Consider the following 22,023-nt stretch of genomic DNA (forward strand, 5'->3'; position numbering starts at 1 on the left):
ATCGTTGGGCGGGTTTAGTGACATCTCTGAACAGTCAAAGGGGCTGTATCTGTGATACAATATCCACAGTCAACGTCTATTTCCAGGAATTCTGGTGACCGGGGTGATGCAAAACTTTTTTTGATGTGTGTCGTTGTCTCACAGAGTGACACTTCTGTTTCGTTGGCTCAAACTTAGCTTAGTCGGAAGTACGAGATAGTTAGATCTGCGAGCGATGCTTGGTGTCCGCAGCTCGTGGTCGTGCGGTAGCGTTCTCGCTTCCCATGCCGAGTTCCTGGGTTCGATTCCCGGCGGGGTCAGAGATTTTTTCTGCCTCGTGATGACTGGGTGTTGTGTGCTGTCCTTAGGTTAGTTAGGTTTAAGTAGTTCTGAGTTCTAGGGGACTGATGACCATAGATGTTAAGTCCCATACTGCTCAGAGCCATTTGAACCATTTTTTTGACATCGTGCCCTGGAGCTGCTCCTGGCCCGGTCCCCGCTGTCGCTCTCTGTTATCTGCTAGTAAGCTGTCCGGTTTGAATTTCTGCCTCGTGAGGGCTGGCCTACCGCCGCCGTGACGTATGTATGCGCCTTGGCACCTGTTGCACATGTAGCTACAGCAGTATCGGTTTGAGATCCCATCTCGATAGCTATATTTGGATCTTTCCAGTAACAGAGGATGTTGAGAAAACCAGCCTTGCTCATGGGATATCGGCAATGAACGAAATCTGTTGAACTGTATCCATAAGTGTTGTAGCTCCAGATACGGATTAGAATGGAAATTTTGAACCACAGACTTCGAAGGTTTTGTGAAAAGCCTGGTTGCTACTTGATACCGATGACGTTCATACAAATTTTTAAGGGACAAGAAATCACACTGCCACTGGGTTACTGCCTTTAATGCAGTTACATAAATACGGACGAGTTAAAGTATACTACACAACAACACTTTACTTTGGTGGAAGAACTAGCAAATCGGCGGCAGCTATTTACAAATACCTAATGAATATAAATTGTCTCTATAGAGAAACTGGATCCACAGCGGTCCAGCTATTAGACTATGTTGTGTTGACATTCCTGTGAGTGCGAATGTAGCTGACCACCATGACAACGCAACCATAAATTGAAAATATTCGACTGCTATGTAGATGAGACGGTTTTATAATGAGTCAGGTTAAACTAACGGAAGACAATGGCGATCCTGCACCTGGTATTTACCTCAAGTAAATCAAACCATTTAGCCACTGAGATAAAACCTGTAATGCGTGGCTTTGTTTTTAGTTTTTCTCAGCATTTATAGAATTTGAAAATAACACGTACAAATTCACTAATTTTTATTTTCTGGTTCTCAAGACTGTAGGTGATTTAGTTATAGAGAGATTTGGCAGATGACAGACCAGAATTGCTGCACAGTCAGTTACAGCACTATAGACTCAGCAACGATCCTGGTATCTGTGTGACTAAACCCGTCATGTGGTCCAATTTCTCTATTTATGTCGATAAGCAGCTGCCTCTCTGCTCCGTACGCCAGGCAAATTTTAACTTCATTAAATATTGTAATTTGTTGTACGTTGCAATTGATAATGATTTGAGTAAGTTGCCTATTATCTACATGAAACTGGAAAAAATAATTCAATTTAAATATGGGATAAATGTAATGCTCTATCAAATGCATAAAAACTCTGTTATTTGCTCTTTTGAGGTCAGTACACAGAAAAAAAATCAGAGTAAATGAACACTTATGACTTTCGTAATTAATGTAAATCTTAAATATGTGATTTGTGTTTGAGGGTTTTTGAGGTTATTTCTTGTATACTGTTCTATAGTGACTGATGGGATTAAAAAGAGGTTTGTAAAAAGAAACGCATAATGTTCGGATGCAGCATTAGTAGTGTCCTGCTTGGCACAGTCACGTCGTTCAAATCTCTGGACGTAACATTACAAATCGATGTAAAATTGAACGAGCATGTGAGGGTTTTGGTAGGGAAGGTGAATGGTCGACTTGAGTTTATTGGTACAATTTTAGAAAAGTAATGTTCATCTGTAAAGGAGACCGTAGATAGGACGCTAACGTGACCTATACTTGAGTGCTGTTCGTATCGGAACCGCAGCAGGTCGAACTGAAAAGATCATCGAAAGAGTTTAGAGGTGGATGCTAGAGTTTTTACCGGTGGGTTAGAAAACCGGCATTTGAAACTGATTGCAGGACGACCCTCCTGCCGCAGTATATAAGGAAACGACTAGTAGCGGTGCAGAGTACCCACTGCCACTCACCATATGGTGGCTTGCAGTCTTTTTATGTAGATGTAGATGCAGACCGTAAAATATGCAAAATACGGCTTTGACTGACTTGGACTTCAGGAGTTCAGAAGTTTTCACATCAGTACACCGTCTACTTAAAATCTTTTATCTCAGTCTGTTTCTATAGGTACAGTATTATACGTTAATTTATTTATATGGGACATTTTACTGAGAGAATAGCGTGATTACACTACATATGTTATCAGCTCTGGCAAAAGTATTCATCAGAATCCTGTGATGATTATTTTTGTTGCATTCACTTCATTGAAATTGTCCTGTGAATTTCCAATGATTTTTTAACTGATTGATATTTGATTGAAGTAAATACTAAACAATCGAAGAAAGCGGTGATCAATATCACAATGACAGAATCTGTGTGAGAATTATTAATCAAGTTTCAAAAGGTTTTATTATTATAAGAATGGAGATGGCAGAAGTGCTTTTCCTTTGATAGATTATATAAATGGTGGATTTTGTTTATGTTTTATGAAATTAAGCACGAGTAATTATAAGAAAAAGAGGCAATGTTTTCTATTTGTTGTTTATTATTCAGGTGTTGTATATGAGATTATTCAAAAAATAAAGAAATAAAATCAGATATGCTTCCACGAAAGTTAATTTACTCTAGTTAGCTCGTGCGCTTCCGCAGAAATTTAAAAACCTGATATTAGGAACACACGGAATTAAAAAGAGAAAACGTATGTAGCAAAACCACTTTCTCAGCTCACCTTATACAAGAAATTCGCAAGATACACATTTTGGGAATTCATACGCATAAGGACGAAGGACTAGTTCTTTTATGAAGACATAGAAATTTAGGTTCATTTGAAAAAAGCCAAGCAAAAGACACTTACCGAACAATGCACATCGAGGAGCATCAATTTCTTGGACATCTGCAGCCCAGTTGTTGACAAGTTCCTTCAAAGATTTACCACAAGTTCGCAGCTGTAGGTAATTGTTACGAAACATACTTCTGTTAAGCAATCGACGAGCGTCCCAGCTATGTCAGTGCCCTCAACAGTTCGTAGATGTCATATGTTTACCCTCGACTCAGACACCTCATCCATTGCAACTATTTTATGCTTCGATTTATCCCAAATTATTACGCTCCATTTTATTTTTAAAAAGTGCAGTTGTAGTTCAGAGACACGTCTGAATATAACTCTTTTCAGCTAAACTATATTAACAGTTTTTCGGATTGTACGCTAGTATAATGATGACACGCCCATTCTCTCATGACGTCACTGAGTGCAAAACTTTTTTAATTCAGCTTGACATACTGTTTCGTTTTTAAGTATTTTATCTGGAAAACATGGCACGTAAGTTTAAAATACCTCAGATAACTCTTTTTAAGCTAAACCTTGTTAATAGTTTTAAAGTTTCGGTAGTTTCACTACGAGGTTAAACTCCACTGTCACTAGCACTGAAAATGGAAAAATTTTGTATTTTCTTTGATCCAGAACAATATATTTTTAGGCAACTTTGCACATTCACACAAAATATTCTGTTCACAGCGAAGACGTTCAGAAAAATCTGCGATGCAAGTTAACTAAAAGCATGCTATCCCTTTACGTATACTCCATGTTAGCTTTTGTGGGTAACATTCAAAAGCGACTACAGTATGAAATGACCCAGCTAACGGCTGCATAGAAAGGCGAGCACGGTTGTGCAGTTTCTATTGGTTTGTAGCACAACTGAGAGATGTTAGTGTTAAATTGAAAATTCTTAAGTTGAAGTTGGAAAGCCTCCTCCTGCTACACGTCTTTTATTCTATACACTAGCTCCTGGATGTAGTTTACATACCCCTAGTCTACAGTGATATTTGTATATAGTACACAAATATCTTGTTTCTTTTAATCAGTACTCCAAGAATTGTTTATGTAATGACTCTTGCTCTCACGGAATTTGCTTGTGTGAAACTATTGCAGCCTGAGGAAAAAGGAAAAAAAACGTCATCTGGCCAATCACGATACATGTTTTCTGTTTTTTCTACCTTCCGCTTCAGGTGAATTCTGGAGCGTTTCGTTCGAGAAAGTCAGTGCTGATTTTCATCTCCATAATTGTTCAGCCGAGTTGATATCTCATTTCTAATAAAATCCACGTTGGTGGGCTGTAAAACTCCGATTTCCCTTCTTCAATAATTTCTTTTCTCATAATTTCAAACTGCAAGAAGTAAAATCTCCGGCATTGTCGTTGACACAGTAAACGCGCATTTACTGTGAGCTTCAACGGGAAATTACCACTGTGTTAGAAATGAGTAACCGATGGCGAGTGCTACCTTTGCAGCAAATCAGTGAAGAGTGGTTGTTCTGCATCAGGAAAGTGAAATGTTGTCAGATAGAACCGAGGCTATATGTATACTCTACGGTCTCAGTAGCAGTACGGTAATGGTATGCGTCGATGTGTATACCACTGCCACAGAAGCCACCTTACAGTATATGGTGGAGGACGTTTTGAGTATGACCAACATTTGTCCCATTTCCAATTCCATTCACCAGTATTGTGCTCGGGGAACTGACGGTAAGTTTCTGCGTGAGCTGGAATTTCCCATATTGCTCACTTCTTGGGTTGTTAATGGTAGGAATTGATATGAATTACAATGTATGTACTTGACATTGTTTCAGTTTTGGGGGGCGTTATTGATTAATATGAAAACAGAAGTAGAAAAAACTTCAAACAGCCACGATCGCTTTTTGTAGAGCATCTTTTTAGATCACCAGTTTTGGCAAGCTATGTTGCTATCTTCGGATCTGCAAAGCATACACCGAGTCGTGAGCGCAGTGTCATCACATAAATCAGGTGTGACGAATTTACATAACATTTTTTTACGAAGTATCGATATATGACGTACTTTATGCATTTCACTTTAAAGAACTCGTCAACGTGCACAATATATCGTATCACATCGTACAAAGACATTTCAATAACATGCAAGGCGTAATATATCGGCATGTCATAAGTAAAACTAACATTACATAAAACACCCTTCATAGTGGACCGAGTATACATGGTCGTGTTTACCTAACATCTGAATAAATACTGAGATTTTGGAGTAAACATTATAGAAGCAAATACAGAAACGTATTTAAATTCCTAATATCATGTACAGGCCACAATAGTGTAGATCGAGTAAAAAAAAAAAAAAAAAGATATATCTGTACTGTATTCCTTGTCTTTTAAAACTTCAGTGTACTCTTGCGACTTGTTGGTCTGTGTATTTAATTTATCTGTACTGCATTCCCTGTTTATTAAAACTTCAATGTACTCTTGCGACTTGTTGGTCTATGTATTTAATTTCCACATACCATACGTTTGGCTCAACTACAAATATATTAAATAATAAATATGACTTTGCCTAACCATCCTTTGTATTTTACAAAGATATACAAAAATTTAAAATATTTTTAAAAACTTTAAGAAATATTTTAAAAATTTTATGTGCTCTGACTTGGATTACTCCTTGTGTAGTAAAATGTATCTATAACATTGTAAACAGTTTTATGCATCTATATTTGTACTTATGTTTTATACAATATGGTGTATTTCTGTTTGTTATTACTACAATGCTACCTGGTTGTTAATCACAACATCTGTTATGTTTATTCCAGGATCTCATTGTTCATTCAACTGATAAGCAAACATGAGGATGCGTACTCACTGCACTATGCATGATATTTTGTGTAATGGTAGTTTTACTTATGTCATGCCGATATACTACAAATTGCATGTTCTTGAAATGTCATTGTATGATGTGCACAAGGACGAGGTTCTTTGAAGTGTAGTGCATAAAGTACGTTATTTATAAAAGATTTGTATATCCAAACTGTGCTTATGACTAGGTCCACGCTTTACAGATACAAAGATGGCAACATAGTTTGCCGAAACCGGCAATATAGACAAATTCTGTACAAAAGCGGTTTTGTCTGTTTGAAGATTTGTACCTCTGTTTTCATTGAATTATAACAGTAAACATACATGTGGTTCACAACGCCTTTATGCTGAAAATCTGCTGCTATTACAAAGGCGACAACATTTTCGTACAGGGCACAACAAAAATAAAAATGTTGTCAGTTTCATCTGCACAAGTATTTTTAACGGAGCAAAAATAGAAACAATCTCGTAGCGTTTTGAAACCTGGCTTTAAAAGACCTCAGAAGCGAAAAAAAAATGTTTACCGCCCTGAAGCTTCATAGCTGTCGACATGCAGGAGGGGTGTGATGGATTGCTTCCTGATTCTCCACTGTGGTCCAACCCAAGAGTCCAGAGGGCGAACCGCACAACAATGAGCGTCGCCGGCCTGTGCGGGCGCATGCGTGCGCAGTGGCGTCGCGGCGCTGCGAGACGTCGCCTGGCGCCAGTCGCTCGCCCGCTCTCTCGGGAGCCACCTCGCCTGCTGGCTATACCTGCCCGCAACGCGCGTTGCTGCCTTCTCGCTTGACCGCGTGCGTACGGCCGCCCAACGCTGCCTTCGAGCATAGAGAATTTCTCGCGCGCGTTCTCAGCTGTGCCAATGACGTTCCATTCGTGCGGTACAAATCATTCGCTCCAGACCACATTCTTGCCACTGGTATGTGGTCTTGTGCTATGAATTAAGCCGTTTAAGAATTCTTCAAGTAATATTCATGGCATTTGTTTCTGGAACGCAGATGTTGCAAGGAAAACCAAATTTCGAGTAGTAAACTTAGCTCCTGTTGTGTGAACCAAAGACCAAAATAATTTCTTTATGTGCATCGACCAAAGACAATAAATAATTCTTCCGCTCAGTTTTCAGTCATTTTGGACATGATTTGGGAACAGCTCGTGTTATTAACGTGTGTCTGTGCAAAAATCCGGTACCTATAAAATGTGGTCATTCGTATGTTGTGTTTGTCTTAACTCTTGAAACACATCTGTTTCGTATCTAATCAGGATCATCGTATTAGTGAGTAGTGTAGCTAATGAAACAAGTAACGTGCCTAGTGGACCACGTAGTGGAATAGTCTACAAGCTACTCCTGTAGTCGGTAGAAAAATACATTTCAACTATTTGAAATATTGTTTTAATCCCAGTAAGATGAAGACATTACTCTCGTTATAGTTACAAAAACAATAATGAAAAGAATATGAAAGAAAGACGCAATAAATAATAGTGTGTAGAAAGAGAAAGCTAATGCGATTTAGTTATTGTCTGCAGAGAATGCCTTGCTGCTTTATTCGGCAGTCTACAGCGTTAGCTAGACGTTTAACAAAATACTAAACCATTCGTCGTAATTCATACATATTATTGAGTAGTAGTAAACCACAAACTGACATATTTTCCATCAACGTATGTTAATGTTGTCACGAGTTCATGTCCGTTGCTATTTGGGTCACTCACTTCTGCGGCTACTTTGTTTGCCTGACATATTTATAACATGATATGTCAGTAAATTTACGGTGATGTGCGGCCGTATTGCGGTTAACATATTTTCATAGAAGCAAAAGTCCTGATACCTGTAGAATACTTTCGACTGGTATGAAGGGTCTCTTCTTAATATATCATAGAAGGTGTAGTTGGCATGAATTATTTGGCTAAACGGAGTTTCCAGTTTGAGACAATGCTCACCGCATAGTACAAACGTAACCGTTAAGGTGCAAAACTGACATTTACTAAGGCTTCGGCCACATAAAGAGCCAGAATGAGTTACTCGTTTCGATGAAGAGATTCAGACAAGATCAGAAAAAAGTATATCTGTTAAACTTTCACGATTGGGGCTCGGAGACTATTGGCAATGTATCAGATAGGGGAAGTAATTGATTCTTTAGCGCATCGTAGCTCCCATTTTTGGGTACAGTCAAAACTATTGTGGAAAACAGACGCTTAATCCTCCTGTATAAAATTAGGCTTCGGACGCGTGAAGATTCAGAGCCAGCTACTGCTGCTTTGGAAGTGACTGTTGTCTGATCGGGACTATGAACCTTTCCAGTCCGGCACCAGTCTTAGCAATCGGTCCTTCCAACACAACAGAGTACAACATCTTCAACGATGTCATCCACAACCGTGCAGTGCAGGTCTTCTTCTGCACTGTGTACATTGGTATCTTCGTGCTGGGCCTCTTCGGCAACGTGCTGGTGTGCTATGTGGTGGGCCGCAACCGTGCCATGCAGACGGTGACCAACCTTTTCATTAGCAATCTCGCCCTCTCCGACATTCTGTTGTGCATGCTTTGCGTGCCCTTCACGCCACTCTACACCTTTCTCGGCACCTGGGTATTCGGCGGCACTTTGTGCCACGTCGTGGCCTTCGCCCAGGGGACCAGCGTCTACATTTCGACGCTGACCCTCACATCGATCGCCGTGGACCGCTTCTTCGTCATCGTGTACCCGTTCAAGCCGCGGATGCGGCTTTCGACATGTGTGGCCATCATCTGCAGCATATGGCTGTTCTCGCTGGTGGTGACGCTGCCCTACGGCGTCTACACGGTGCTACGCTCGGACCGGCGCGCTTACTACTGCGAGGAGCATTGGCCGTCGGAGCGCGTGCGCCAGGCGTACGGCGGGCTCACGGCTAGCCTGCAGTTCGTGCTGCCCTTCTTCGTGGTGACCTTTTGCTACGTGAACGTGTCGCTCAAGCTGAGGGACCGCGCGAGAGCCAAGCCCGGCAGCAAGAACTCGCGACGAGAAGAGGTCGACCGCGATCGCAAGCGGCGCACCAATCGCATGCTCATCGCCATGGTGACCATCTTCGGCATCTCTTGGATGCCGCTGACGATCGTGAATCTGACGAACGACGTGTACATGTCGACTGGCCGCTGGGAGTACTTCAATCTTTGCTTCTTCTTGGTGCACGCTATCGCCATGAGCTCCACTTGCTACAACCCGTTCCTGTACGCATGGCTCAATGAGAACTTCCGGAAGGAGTTCAAGCAGGTGCTGCCCTGCTTCGAGCAGTCGGCGACGGCTGCCGCGCAACACGACGGTAGCAACCGGTGCGGGGACGTTGGAGGTGGTGGAGGCCGCGTTAGTGTCGGTGGCTGTGGGGGCAGTGGGGGTAGGAACTCAGTCCGCTCTGCTGGAGCCGCGGATGGCGCCACAGACTGGAAGGAGCAGCGTGCGTGCAACGGGCACGACGCTCTTGAGACGCTGTTGACGAAGACGCCGCCGCACTGCCGCCTCGACTCGATGCGGCCTCGGTCGGCGGGGCCCGTCCTCGAAGAATTCACGGATCCCGTGTCCACTGGAGCTGACGTCTATGAGGCAGCCTCGTACAACGCTGGTGTTAATGAAGTGCACCTCTATCTTGGCTGCACTCATAAGGAGGCCGATGTTCTCTGCAGCCCTGTCCTCGACTCGCTGTAGGTAAGCACTGACACTCTCCATTGTACTTCTCTAGTATATATGCACCTGGCTCTAGCTCTATTTTCCCTTTCCACGTTCTTCACAATTGTGACCTCTGCCAGTAATAAGCACCTGACCACTATAGATTTAGCCATGAAGTTCATTTCGTTGATGGTAAGCTCTTCAGAGTTGTTGAGCCGTGGCATGTTTCTCTTGAAACTTTCTCTTCACTAGTCGACGTTTAGACTCCTCTGCTGGAGTCTTCTTCAGTATTTTTCTGACGTCATCGGCTGGTCGAACACTGGAGAACTTTTATTTTATGTAAACGTCATTAGTTACATACTGGGAGCGATCTGCTTTCGGCTAAACTGCCGCTCTTCAGCCATTGTACTGTAAAATTTCTAATTCTACCATAAGAAACATAAAAGTACAAAACAGATAATGCTGTTTATGACAAGGTGATTGTGATGTGATGTGTGTCCTCTTTGTTATGGGCATGTAGGGTGTAATGTGTGTGAGTACAGATATTTTTAGTTATGGTACCTTAATACATACACAAATTAGTGTATTGGTTGCTTTTTCTCTGCGTCTAAAGGTTTTCTTGCAAACTACCTGATGTTTTCTACGGTCTCAGGTTCAAATCCTGCCTCGGGTATGGATGTGTGTGATGTCCATAGGTTAGTTACGTTTAAGAGGTTATAAGTTCTAGGGGACTGATGACCTCGGATGTTAAGTCCCATAGTGTTCAGTGCCATTTGAACCAAGCCATAGCCCTGTCAATTCAGACTAACAGTTTTGCACCCGTACATCTACGCATCTGATCTACTCCCAGGGAAAATAAACACTGAATACTTGTACTCGCCACGTGTACTTGGAGGTACTAACCAACATAAAAACATAGGACTTATGATAGCTATAAGTATTAATTGGCAAATGACGTAAATACTGATGTAATATTGGTCCGTACATCGTCCGCAGTCACCAATAGCAATATCTGTACTTGTACTCGTTACACCCTGTATTTTGGGGGCTCCAGGTAACCGTAGCTAAGGGGAGAATGTGGGGAAGAAATGAGTTCATGGCCTTAGGGGGGGAAGGAGACTGAAATTCCGTTGAGAAAGGGCGTAGGGAGTTTGAAGGCGAAGGGAAGGTGGTATGGGTTGATAGAGGCGCGACAACACACATTGGTTCTCAAGGGTGGAGGAGACTGTACTGTGTTAGGACTTAAGTTTGCGGGAGATACAGAGAGCAGAATGTGGTATATGTGTTTGAGGATATGTACGACGTTCCTGAACTGTTACAGAATACGAACGGGAAAAGGTAGTCAGACGAGGGAAGCAAGTTGGAGTGAACTGCGGAGGAAAGTAGTGAGGCGTTCACTCATGAAAGGAGGTTTTCCCGTTCTTATTCAGAAGTGGTATAGTTATTGGGGAAAATTGCTTCAGGATATTATAGGCTGACAATCGTCATTGTACATGTGATTACAGAGAGTGAAGGAGAGGGGGAATGCTTACCGAAATATTGCTGTTGTCATGCTGCCGAGATGCGTCCTGGTAAATGTTCGTATTCCTCACGCAAAGTGTTTGGATATTTATTACTTGATTGCGGGAATACACGAAGCTGGAAGTATGTACCTCTCATTTCTACTGAAGTTACTTTCGTTATCAGAGATCTCAAATACCTCTCGGACTTTTCTTGCATAAATGTCGCTGTTTTTGGCTAGCACTTGTACATTCTTAAAAACTGTACGCATCCTGATGTTCCGCCACCACAAGTCTGTGTTAAAACGTCTGTAGCGTTAGTGCTATTTATACTTTATTTTATTGTCATCCCAATTTCGACAGTGCCAAACTGATGATTTCTTGGATGTATCCTCAAATTGTAGCACAAGTTTCTCTTCTACCTTGTTCCTTGCAGTACTTCCTCATGAGTTACTTCATCTACCCACCTAATATTCAGAAATCTTCTATAGCTTCTCATTTCGAAAGCTTCTATTCTCTTCTTGTCTGAATTGCTTACCCCTCAAAGTCTCTTCTCAGTACGGTTCCATACAAATACCTTCACAAAATACTTCCTACAACTTAAATTTATTTTCAAGTAGCGATCTGCCCTAGATGCTCAGGGTTGGCTCGAAGTATCTACGACCACACCACTCGTCTGAAATAGTGAATAAATTAAATGCACGAATCTGCCTAGAGCATAAGTCTGTCTCTTACTAAAACTGTGTCAGATTTCGTATTGAAGATCCCGAGATTTGCATTCACATACGTACAGAAATGCTCGCTGTGGGACTTAAATTTATAGTATGTATAGAAGAAGATATGTATAGATGTACAGATCCTGGCAATAATTTCGTCTAACTCAATAGCCTGGACGCAGGTCTTTCAACTGGAAACTACTTCGGCAATTTGTGTGTCCCTAAGCTGCCCCAGTTACCCGGGGAAAGAGGATCTGCCGCTTAACGTGGAGTCCGAATCACATGTCATTTCTGGTGAATTTTTACATCATAGAGAGGTGAATTCTTGGTTAAAACCTACCTTCGCTCAGTAGGGAAGGAATCCATTTTATTGGCTCACCCAAAGCTTTTGAGTATGTATCCCACTCTGGCTTTTAAAAGTTCGTATTGTGTTCAGGAGCAGATCACACTGGAGGAATGTGTAGACCGTAGGAGATCAGAATGGGGCGATTATGACTTCTGCGAAAGTCATGAAGGATCGATTTGATGATAGTTCCGGTACTGCTCTCAGAAGTGGCCACTACCAGCAGATTACAAGTGTGTCCTCTGTACCCAACTTTTAAGACTTGAATGTTCTCTTTCCTTTTGTGTCATAATGAAGCTTGAAGTCGTAGGCTTTCGTCAGTTTTGCGACAATTATTCCAGTTTCATCCTGTTCGGCACAGCCGTTTTCATGGCTGTGACAATAGTTGTCTACATACTGTATATTGCAAGATGTTTAGTACCGTAAGTTGTTTGGACCAAGCAGTGTTCGGTGGTTTGTAGATATTTGCTATCTAGTGTTTCCAATCTGATTCAGCACTACAAATACGTTTATTTATCCGATTTCGCTTTGAGAATAACTCCAACATCATTTAAGCCACTATTGCAATGAAAAGTGGCAATGCCCTATTAAGAATGATTAATGCTGGACACAAGTTTATAACCGGGAATACGACCTTGCTTCCACAGAGTCTTCTCACCTTCGATGTGTAATTTACAGACTATGATATCCACCAATCCGCTAGCAAGATTTTTTATAGTACTTCGCTCTTAATTCTTGTGAGTTTCTCAACACTGAGTTGGCGAACTCCGAGAACGTTTCCAGTTTGCCTCTGAGAAGTGTCATTAGCGTAGGAGGAAATACTGGTCGAAATGTTATTTGAACGACTTCTGCGAGAGTTAATCTAATTGGAACTGTACAGTTAGTTGCCCAAAGAGTACTGCCAGTAACCAAAAAACATGAAGATGCATTCTAAGGCGAACATCAGTAAAAAACGATTAGCTAGAATGTGGCACATATTACTCTGTGTTAAATGAAATGTATTTCTTGACATCTTGAAAGCAAATGAAATCTTTCTCTTTACCATACTGAAGCTAATAACTGTGTCTGCAGTAAAATAATTTATCTCCTCCCGTTAAATAAAATGTATCTTTTGCCGTTGATTATCAGGAAATAATATAAGAATCATCTTCAAAATGAATTAAAGTCAGCCTACTTTTTTGGGGAAATTGATAGGTATTCATGTATTTCATGACAGGGCGAGGCTATCTCTGAACCATAGAAGGACTACGAAATGCATGTGGTGGTTAAAGTTAAAAGACCGTTTGGGAAAATTCAGGTGACGCACTCAGCGAGTTATCATTAGAATTGGTCCCGAACCATTTCTTTTCAATCTTGTACGTCTCATTCATTTATGGGATAAATATGTGCGGCCCTTCAGCTCTACTACCCCTGTTCCAATGAAGTGTTTCTCTCTCAAATAATTAAATGATGAGGAAAAAAGCTGGGATATTTTTACGTGAAAGTTTTCTCAGAAAGTCACGGTAACAATGAAATGTGATTGTCAAGGAACTGAATTTAATGTAACACGACGACAAGAGAGATAAACCACAATTAGGAAAAACTTGATCCACAATTTACACAAAAGAAAATAATGATTTCTCATGATATCAGATAATTACGCATTCGCGTAGTACGAGACTAGACATATTAGTCGAGTGAAGCGCAAAGAACTGATCGTAGGGAGGTCCCCCTCAGCGATATAACATTAGTAACAGTTCAGATAACACTTCACATAATTAGGCACATTGTTTATTGAAATGAATTGCCATACCTATATTCAGAATTTTCATTTTCAAATCTTTGTATTTTATAACCGCCTTAGGTACCTCGGCAGGTAGGAATCTTCAAATTTTAAACATTTTTATTGGCTGAGATCGAGCTATAAGCAGTTCAAAAAAGACCCAAATACTTTCATGCAATAATTCATTTCTGAAAAAATAAATGCCCTGTATAATAAGAGGAATCTTTTAAACGAAAAAGCTTATTATTTGTATTTAGAATTTTTAAGGATCGTTATAATATTCAAATTGATGATTTTTGGCGAGAAAATAACGAAAGCTTAGACAACTGTAGTCAAACAATTCTCATTAGACGTGAAAAGAAACTAAGCAAACTGCAATGCCTTTACCTGTAAAATCATGTAACCCGTCTAGTTTTTTAAAAAAAGTGATCATAAATTCTATGACAGGGTTTGAAATAAGGCTGATATTAATTTTACAAAAGCTGAGATGTCGCTACTGGAGAAAGGCTTAAAGCTTAATGTCATGCCTCAGATATCTAACCAAAATGTACTTGAAAATTTTATTGTTGACTTAAAATCAGGCCTAGACAGTATAAAAACCGACAGTTCCCGTCAAACTAGAGTAGCATATGACGTTTATAACATTGTCAGCAAAACCCTAAGTAACTCTCATAATACTGTTAATTCTGACATAAACTAGTTAAAATCGTAAATACCAAGCTTGTAGAAAAAGATGCTTTGGTAACGAAGGCTGATAAGAGCAATACCATTGTCATTGCTAGTAAACAAGAATATCTTACAAAAACTCTACAGTTTTTTAGGAAAACGAGACTTCCGAGCTACATGAAAACCCCAGCAGTAAGAAATCAGAACAGCAATTAACGATGTCAAATCTCCTGTTAAACCTTTTCAAAAAGCAGCTTAATCAACATGAACCCTCAACCGCCTATAGCTCAGTGTAAAGTCCATAAAGTAGACCATCTTATCCGTCCAATTTCCAACAGTATGAACAGTGCCTATCACAACATAATCAAATTCCTACAAAATATATTGAAAAAATCGTTTCGTTTTCCAGAATAATTATTCTGTTCCCAACAGTCAATATTTAGTTAATAAAATTAAAGACGTTCAGCCGCTCGGAGTGGCTGCGCGGTTCGAAGCGTCATGTCGTGGATTGTGCGGCCCCACCCACCGGAGGTTCGAGTCGTCCTGCGGGCATGGGTGCGTGTGTTTTTCTTAGCATAAGTTAGTTTAAGTGGCGTGTAAATGTAGGGACCAATGACCTCAGCCGTTTGGTCCCTTACAACTCACACACATTTGAACATTTCAAAGATGTTCAGCGTAATAAGAGATACGAAATTACTTTCTTTTGGCAGTAAAAATCTTTACACAAATGTGCCAGTACTTGCAATCTTAGGCATAGTAGAAAAAAAATTACGTTTATTCAAAAAAGACTTATCTGATGAACAAATCTCCGATCTTAAGAATTTACTTCGTGTTGTAGTAAAATACAATTATTTTGAGTTTAATGTAAAACTATATCAACAACTAGATGGCCTTGCAGTGGGGAACCCCGTAGCACGAATTCTTGCACACGTGTTCATTAATTTCTTAGAAGTAAAATTTTTCAATAATTTCTCAGCATCAACTGTAGGCATTCTTTCATACGCTCGATACGTCGACAGCATCTTGACCATTTGCAAAGGGCCTAACGACGGTATTGATCGACTTTTTAATATCTTTATATCTTTATATTTTTTTCACTTGTGAATGTGGAAATGAATTCCAGCAACCTTCTAGATCTCACTGTTATGACAGCAGACAACAAAATTAACTTAAAAATCTTTCGTAAAGAAACCAGTTCTCATCAGATTATACATTTCACTTCAGAACAATCGCATCCTCATAAGAATTCAGCTATTAATAGAGCCACCTCCAACCCCCTTACTGGTGAAAATCTCAATTCTAAAATCAATTTGATTCGAACTATTGCAGTCAATAATGGCTATGACTCTTCCATAGTAGATAATTTTTTTAATAGTAAAACCAATGAGAGAATCATCACCCTACGCCTTTCTAATAATGAACCTAATGAAAAGAATTTTTTTTTGTCTATACCGCTTCTGGGTCCAGTTTCTTAAATGATACAGCATCTGCTTCAAAATAAGTATAACTGTAGAGTAGCCTTCTCCACTAATAACTCTTTAAAAAGTAACATCATACATAACTCCCCTTTGCAAAATTGTGGTGTTTATAAAATTATTCGCGGCAACTGTCCCGCCTATTGCATAGGGGAAACAGGCCGAGCTATTTCGGCAAGATTCAGGGAACACCTTCTAGACAAAAAGGGCACCAATGTTTACAATTCAACTTTCACTGACCATTTGTTAATCACAAGGCATAATCGTAAAAGACGTCCAGATCTTGCACTCGGAGAAAAAAGGCTTTAGGCTTAACATCTTGAAATTTTTAAACCTGAAGGAGGGTCTCATTCTTAACGAACAGTTGCAAATACGTAACAAAAGCTTTCTCGAGGTACAGATCCGCTAGTTAAAAATGGTCTGAATGGCGATACTCTCCTTAATGTAGTCTCTTAAAATCGCCGCACGGGGTAGTCGCCCGGTCTGGGCGTCTTGTCACGGTCCGCATGGCTCCCCCCGTCGGAGATTCGAGTCCTCCTCCGGGCATGTGTGTGTGTGTGTGTGTGTGTGTGTGTGTGTGTGTGTGTGTGTGTGTGTGTGTGTATGTGTGTTGTCCTTAGCCTAAGTTAGTTTGAGTTAGATAAGTAGTGTGTAATCTTAGGGACCGATGACCTCAGCAGTTTAGTCCCATAAGACCTTACCACAAATTTCCAAAAATTTTTTCTCTTAAACATCGTTTTCCCGTCCATTTTCATGTTTTCTCTGTACATTACCTGAGCCGTATTTTCTTCTGTAAAAAAGGCTGTTACGTTATGTTGTACATTTCATACATTGGTTTATGTTTGTTATCTGTAATGTTTAAAACTGTCTTTGCAATTCCTCATTTGCTCTTGTCTGTAATTCGATAACTTCTTGCTAGATGGCGCGAATCTGTTTTTGTGTCCACCTCGTGGCTGCCTCGGCCTGTTAGCTATTTTTTTTTTTTATGGTAGCGGTTGTCGATGTAGCTCTTGGCCCTAAGAGACCTTGCGGCTGCCACTGTATTTACATGGTATGTTTTATCCAGTTCACAAAGATGTTATATTTTTACATTTTAGTTTTTATTCTTGTGAATTTTATATTTGACGAGAGCACTTTTGCTAAGACGTTATTCTACACATGGTGTGATTACATGTAAGTAAATTCTGTTTTTACATACTCGAAATTTATGGAAGTATTCCTATTAAGTATACTGTATTTCAAGCCATGTCGTTATATTTTCTAGGTAATCTATGTAATTTTTTATTTTGAGGAAGATTGCCCTACTGCAGTCGAAACCATGGTCAATGTGACAAAAATTTTTGTGCAAGAATGGCGAGGATAAATGAAATACAATATGTCGCTTGTTTTAAAGAAAAAATATACAAAGTTCCTTTCCATTTGGCCTCTTTAGTAAAACTTCCGACCAAACATCATTACTTTGATTTTAATTACATAAAATATTTCACAAAGAAAAAAAAAACAGAAATTCATATCGTATTACGGTATTCTTTATATTTTACCGATTATCAGACGCACGTTTTTCTTCGAAAAATTGCCTCCAAAATTCGGGTGCGTCTTGTACTCGAAACTAATATAAAAATGTGCAGTGTTTGATTTAAAAGTAGAGCCAGTATTAAAAACGGCCGCATATTCGATGCCGCGGGAAGTCTATCTCTATCTGTAACCATTGAATTCAACTGGCAGCAGCAGTGCACCGGTGCGACGAACATGAGCTGCGGGGATTCGCGTTATAGGGGAGAGAGTGTGGCAGATATGATACACGAGTTGGGATGGAAGTCATTACAGCATAGACGTTTTTCGTCGCGGCGAGACCTTTTTACGAAATTTCAGTCACCAACTTTCTCTTCCGAATGCGAAAATATTTTGTTGAGCCCAACCTACATAGGTAGGAATGATCATCAAAATAAAATAAGAGAAATCAGAGCTCGAACAGAAAGGTTTAGGTGTTCGTTTTTCCCGCTTGCTGTTCGGGAGTGGAATAGTAGAGAGATAGTATGATTGTGGTTCGATGAACCCTCTGCCAAGCACTTAAATGTGAATTGCAGAGTAGTCATGTAGATGTAGATGTAGATTCAAAAGCTTGCTAACACTGTCTAGCTCCAGCCTTGCCATCACGAACCCTGAACACTGTCTAACCTATGATGCGCCACTGCAGTCTACGATGCCAGTGAACTTGATTTGAACGTGATTTGTATATCGGTAGTAGCTAGCTCCGTACAGAAACAAATAAAAGGTATTCATATGATGCGGCCTATAAATTGAAAGTAGTACCATTTACAGAAAAACATGGAAACAGAGCAGTGGAGCGGCATATCGGGTTTCCACCAACAGAAAAGAACCATTCCCGACTGGCGGGCCAGCAAAGAAGAACTGAGAAAAAATGAGGAAGACTAAATACTCAAATAGAGGACTGAATGCAAAATAGCCAAAACTAGAAGATGACGATTTTAAAGTATTTTAAAGGCCAGTTCCTTTTTTTTAAGCCTGGCTTTGCAATATAATTGTAAAAATGCTCCAAATGCTATTATTTTAAAAGTTGTTTACAAATTAATGTGCGTCTTATAGTCCGTAGCGTCTTACAGTCCATAAAATACGTTACGTAGTTTCGCTGCGTCCGCATAAGTACATTTAGTAGCTAACAAACGTACTGCTGTAACAGTAATAGTGCACGTTTGAGTGTGAACCTTCAGTCGTGACTGGATGTCGATTCTAGTCAAAGTTTACTGCCTCTTTTTCGATTCTTATTGACTCTCGTTTCTTCACTGTGAAGCACCAATTTTTTATTTATGCACAAATGTCAACTGCATGAATTGTACACCTGTATTTCAGTTCTCAGGTAAAGTAACAGGTGGAGAGATAAACAGACCAAAATCATTTCACCTTCATGGATTCTAGTGTACACAGATGGTATGTCAGAAACATTACAAGTTATTAAGAGTATATGTTGTAATGAATAGCGATAAAATGAAAAATTACGTTTGAGTTAGACCTGGGCATGAATTCACTGTGGCGCTTTGATATACGTATTCTAGGTTGATCTTGAAAATTGTGTTAAGAAAATATAAAAGAATTTATTTTATTGTTACTGTTAACAACTATTACCACAAGTAAGACATTAATATTGCCTTTGAATCACGACAACTGAACAGAATCAACCGCGTGGAGTACGGTCTGTCATTCAAGGAGCTAAAATTATTCAACAGAATGCTCGAATCTTGAAAATTCTGAAGAAAAAGAGAGAGCTCGTGCATCTTCATCTGCACATGATTACTGTCGCTCCTTGAGTAGCGGTCACGTTGATTTACATGTAAATTCATCAGTTATAATGAAGCCATAACAGCAGTTGACGTGTTTTTATAATAAAAAAATGGATGGGTAGAGAAAGAACTAAAGTGAAGATGACATTAAGTGGTTTTCTCTCTGCCTCCTCATCCCCCCCTCTCAACACTCTCTCTGTCTCTCTCTTACTCTCCCTCTTTCTCAAACACACACACACACACACACACACACACACACACACACACACACACACACACACACACACACACACACGAACACACGTACACGCGCAGTATTACTCTTTTAAATGCGAAATATAGTTTCCCAAAAAACGATTGCAGTATGTGTCAAACTCAACGATTACAAAAAAGTGTGGATCGCCCGCTTTCAGATTTTACACAGATATTTTGACTTTAATGTAAAAATCATTCAAAAATTGGGGGTTCCCCTGCAAGCGATGAAAAGGTGCATGATAGTAATTACTACTATAGTTATGAAAACAAAAAATAGGTAGAGAACAAACTAGAGTGGGGGACATAATAATACACGTAATGGAAATGTTAATGAAGTAGGTAGGATATGTACACAGGGGAATTGATGATATATGGATGACGCATGTCCATAGCTGGATATGACCGAGACGATGATCTAATGGAAGTTGGCTAACAGATGTTATAAAACACGCAGGAGCAGCATAGATACGCCCAGCTTAAGATCGGAATGCGTCAGAAACTCCTGACGAAATCTTCAAGCAACGGGGGTCAAACAGCTATTCTTGATAGCAAAAAGGAATTACACAGCTGAACCAAAAATCGTGACTTCTTCCCACCGCAAAACTGTATGTCGAATGACGGTGTTGTCACGTGACGGGGTATCGGAAGTATTTAAGTGGAGCAGATAGGAATGGGGAATCATTATACTGACGATATGGGCCGTCAATCGAAAAATCCAATCCACTGAGAGAAGTGACTACGACAAAGGACAGATTGTCATGGTCTGGCCTGTAGCAACAAGCATCTCGCAAACGGCGAAGCTGGTACACTGTCCGCGGGATACTGTTATAACACTACCGACTATTACTAGCCCTGTTACAGGAAAAGACAAGTACATCACTATCAGTTATTCCTACAACGTTAGCAAGCCGCCAATAATGTCACTTGTACTACAAGATCTTAAGTTGAATGTGATCTTGTACTCAGGACTCTTTCGTTATCAGAAAGGGAAATCATTTTCCGGGAGCAGTACTTAATTTAATGGGAATTGGACCAACGTTATTTTAGTTGTAAATTGAAACTGTAGTCATATAAATAAAAGATAATCGCTAGCCTAATTAGGCGATGTGATTCCAACTTAATACAAGGGTTGCCCAGAAGGTAATGCACCGCATTTTTTATTCAATAATTGTTTATTGAGTACAATGAGAATTACACACATGGAAGCTGGTGTTGTATCTACACAGAATATTTTTCCACGTAATTTCTATCCCGTTCTATGTCCCTCCACCAGTGCGAAAGAAGGGAATGTGTGCCCTGTCGGTACCAATCCTTGTCCTGGTGGCGGAGCCAGTGCTTCACTGTGGGAATCACCTCCTCACAGTCCTCAAAATGTCTTCCACGAATGGCATCCTTTTATGGCCCAAATAAGAGGAAGTCTGAGGGGGTTGCATCATGTCAGGTGTGACAGCCGTGGATGGTCTCCCCGACAGCTGCAAATCGTGGAGCTCCGCCGAACCGCCTTCTGATGACCTCACCTTCTGTGTCCAGCGACTAACTGTTGGCAGCAGATGCTCCATATACTTTGTACAAACATTTGTGAATATTCCCCACAGTTTCATTCTCGGCTGTGAGGAATTCAATAATAGCATGTTGCTTGTTATGTACGTCACCTACAGACGTCATTTTAAAACTACACTGCAGCTACGCTATCTGTCGGAAGTGAGAGAAACTTGGCGAACTTCAAATAACACAAACGTATCGTTTCGTATTCGTAGCTTTGTTCTCGGCTGAGAAAAAAAATGCGGTGCATTACTTTCTGGGCAACCCTCGTGTATTGTTAATAAATAAAACTAACTACTGTATGTGGCCCTAGTAAACTGGACGTAAAAATAACAGTATAATTTAACGAGTATTGTTAGAAACAGCTAATCATAAGCAACATAGATAAAAGCTTATAATGTTTTGGCAACAAACTATTCACCACTAAGACGCATTGTCGGTACTAAAGCGAGATAGATAGCGTTTATTATACAGAATCACTCAATAAGGGAGGAGCTCTGGTAATTTGGAAATGAAATGTCTTTAACACTTTACTGCTGATAGACAGTAAAATGCAAATGAGTGTCAAACTTAACAAGATTACTATTTATTTTCAAATTAAGCAAATACGTTTTTGTATTATGTAGAACGTAAGTGAGACATGGGGGCACTGGATTAGTTGTGGTTTCAATAAGCTGTTTCCAGTAAATGTGAGTGAATAATCTGGGTGTAGTGTAGGTGTAATGTGTCATACGAAAGAGTCTTTTAAATTGATAATGGTTAATTATTTTTATCACAGATCATCTTAGAATCTTTTAAACTATAAAAACGTTAGCTGAGTCATGGAAGTGTTGCTGGCGTCGCCTTTCGAATTCCTGGCGCCACTAGCTCGATCTGTCGTGTGAGGTCTCTCTTGTTTGAGGCCACTAA

General features: G+C 40.1%; 1 protein-coding gene across 1 annotated transcript; it reads left to right on the top strand.

The window, feature by feature from the left end:
- The first annotated feature begins 8,210 nt into the window (after window positions 1-8,210).
- LOC126355460 (prolactin-releasing peptide receptor-like) lies at window positions 8,211-9,596 on the top strand. Its single transcript, XM_050005776.1, has 2 exons — window positions 8,211-9,243; window positions 9,334-9,596. The coding sequence occupies exons 1-2, from the start codon at window positions 8,211-8,213 to the stop codon at window positions 9,594-9,596; spliced, it is 1,296 nt and encodes a 431-aa protein (XP_049861733.1).
- The last annotated feature ends 12,427 nt before the right edge of the window (window positions 9,597-22,023 follow it).

The sequence above is a fragment of the Schistocerca gregaria genome, chromosome 3 (assembly GCF_023897955.1).
Source record: "Schistocerca gregaria isolate iqSchGreg1 chromosome 3, iqSchGreg1.2, whole genome shotgun sequence".
In the NCBI taxonomy this organism is placed as follows: domain Eukaryota; kingdom Metazoa; phylum Arthropoda; class Insecta; order Orthoptera; family Acrididae; genus Schistocerca; species Schistocerca gregaria.

What these genes read in the sequence shown, in the direction of transcription:
- LOC126355460 (XM_050005776.1), top strand. Translation starts at nt 8,211, where the DNA reads ATGAACCTTTCCAGTCCGGCACCAGTCTTAGCAATCGGTCCTTCCAAC. An exon ending in CCGGTGCGGGGACGTTGGAG is followed by an intron (nt 9,244 to 9,333) that starts GTGGTGGAGGCC and finishes ATGGCGCCACAG; the next exon opens with ACTGGAAGGAGCAGCGTGCG.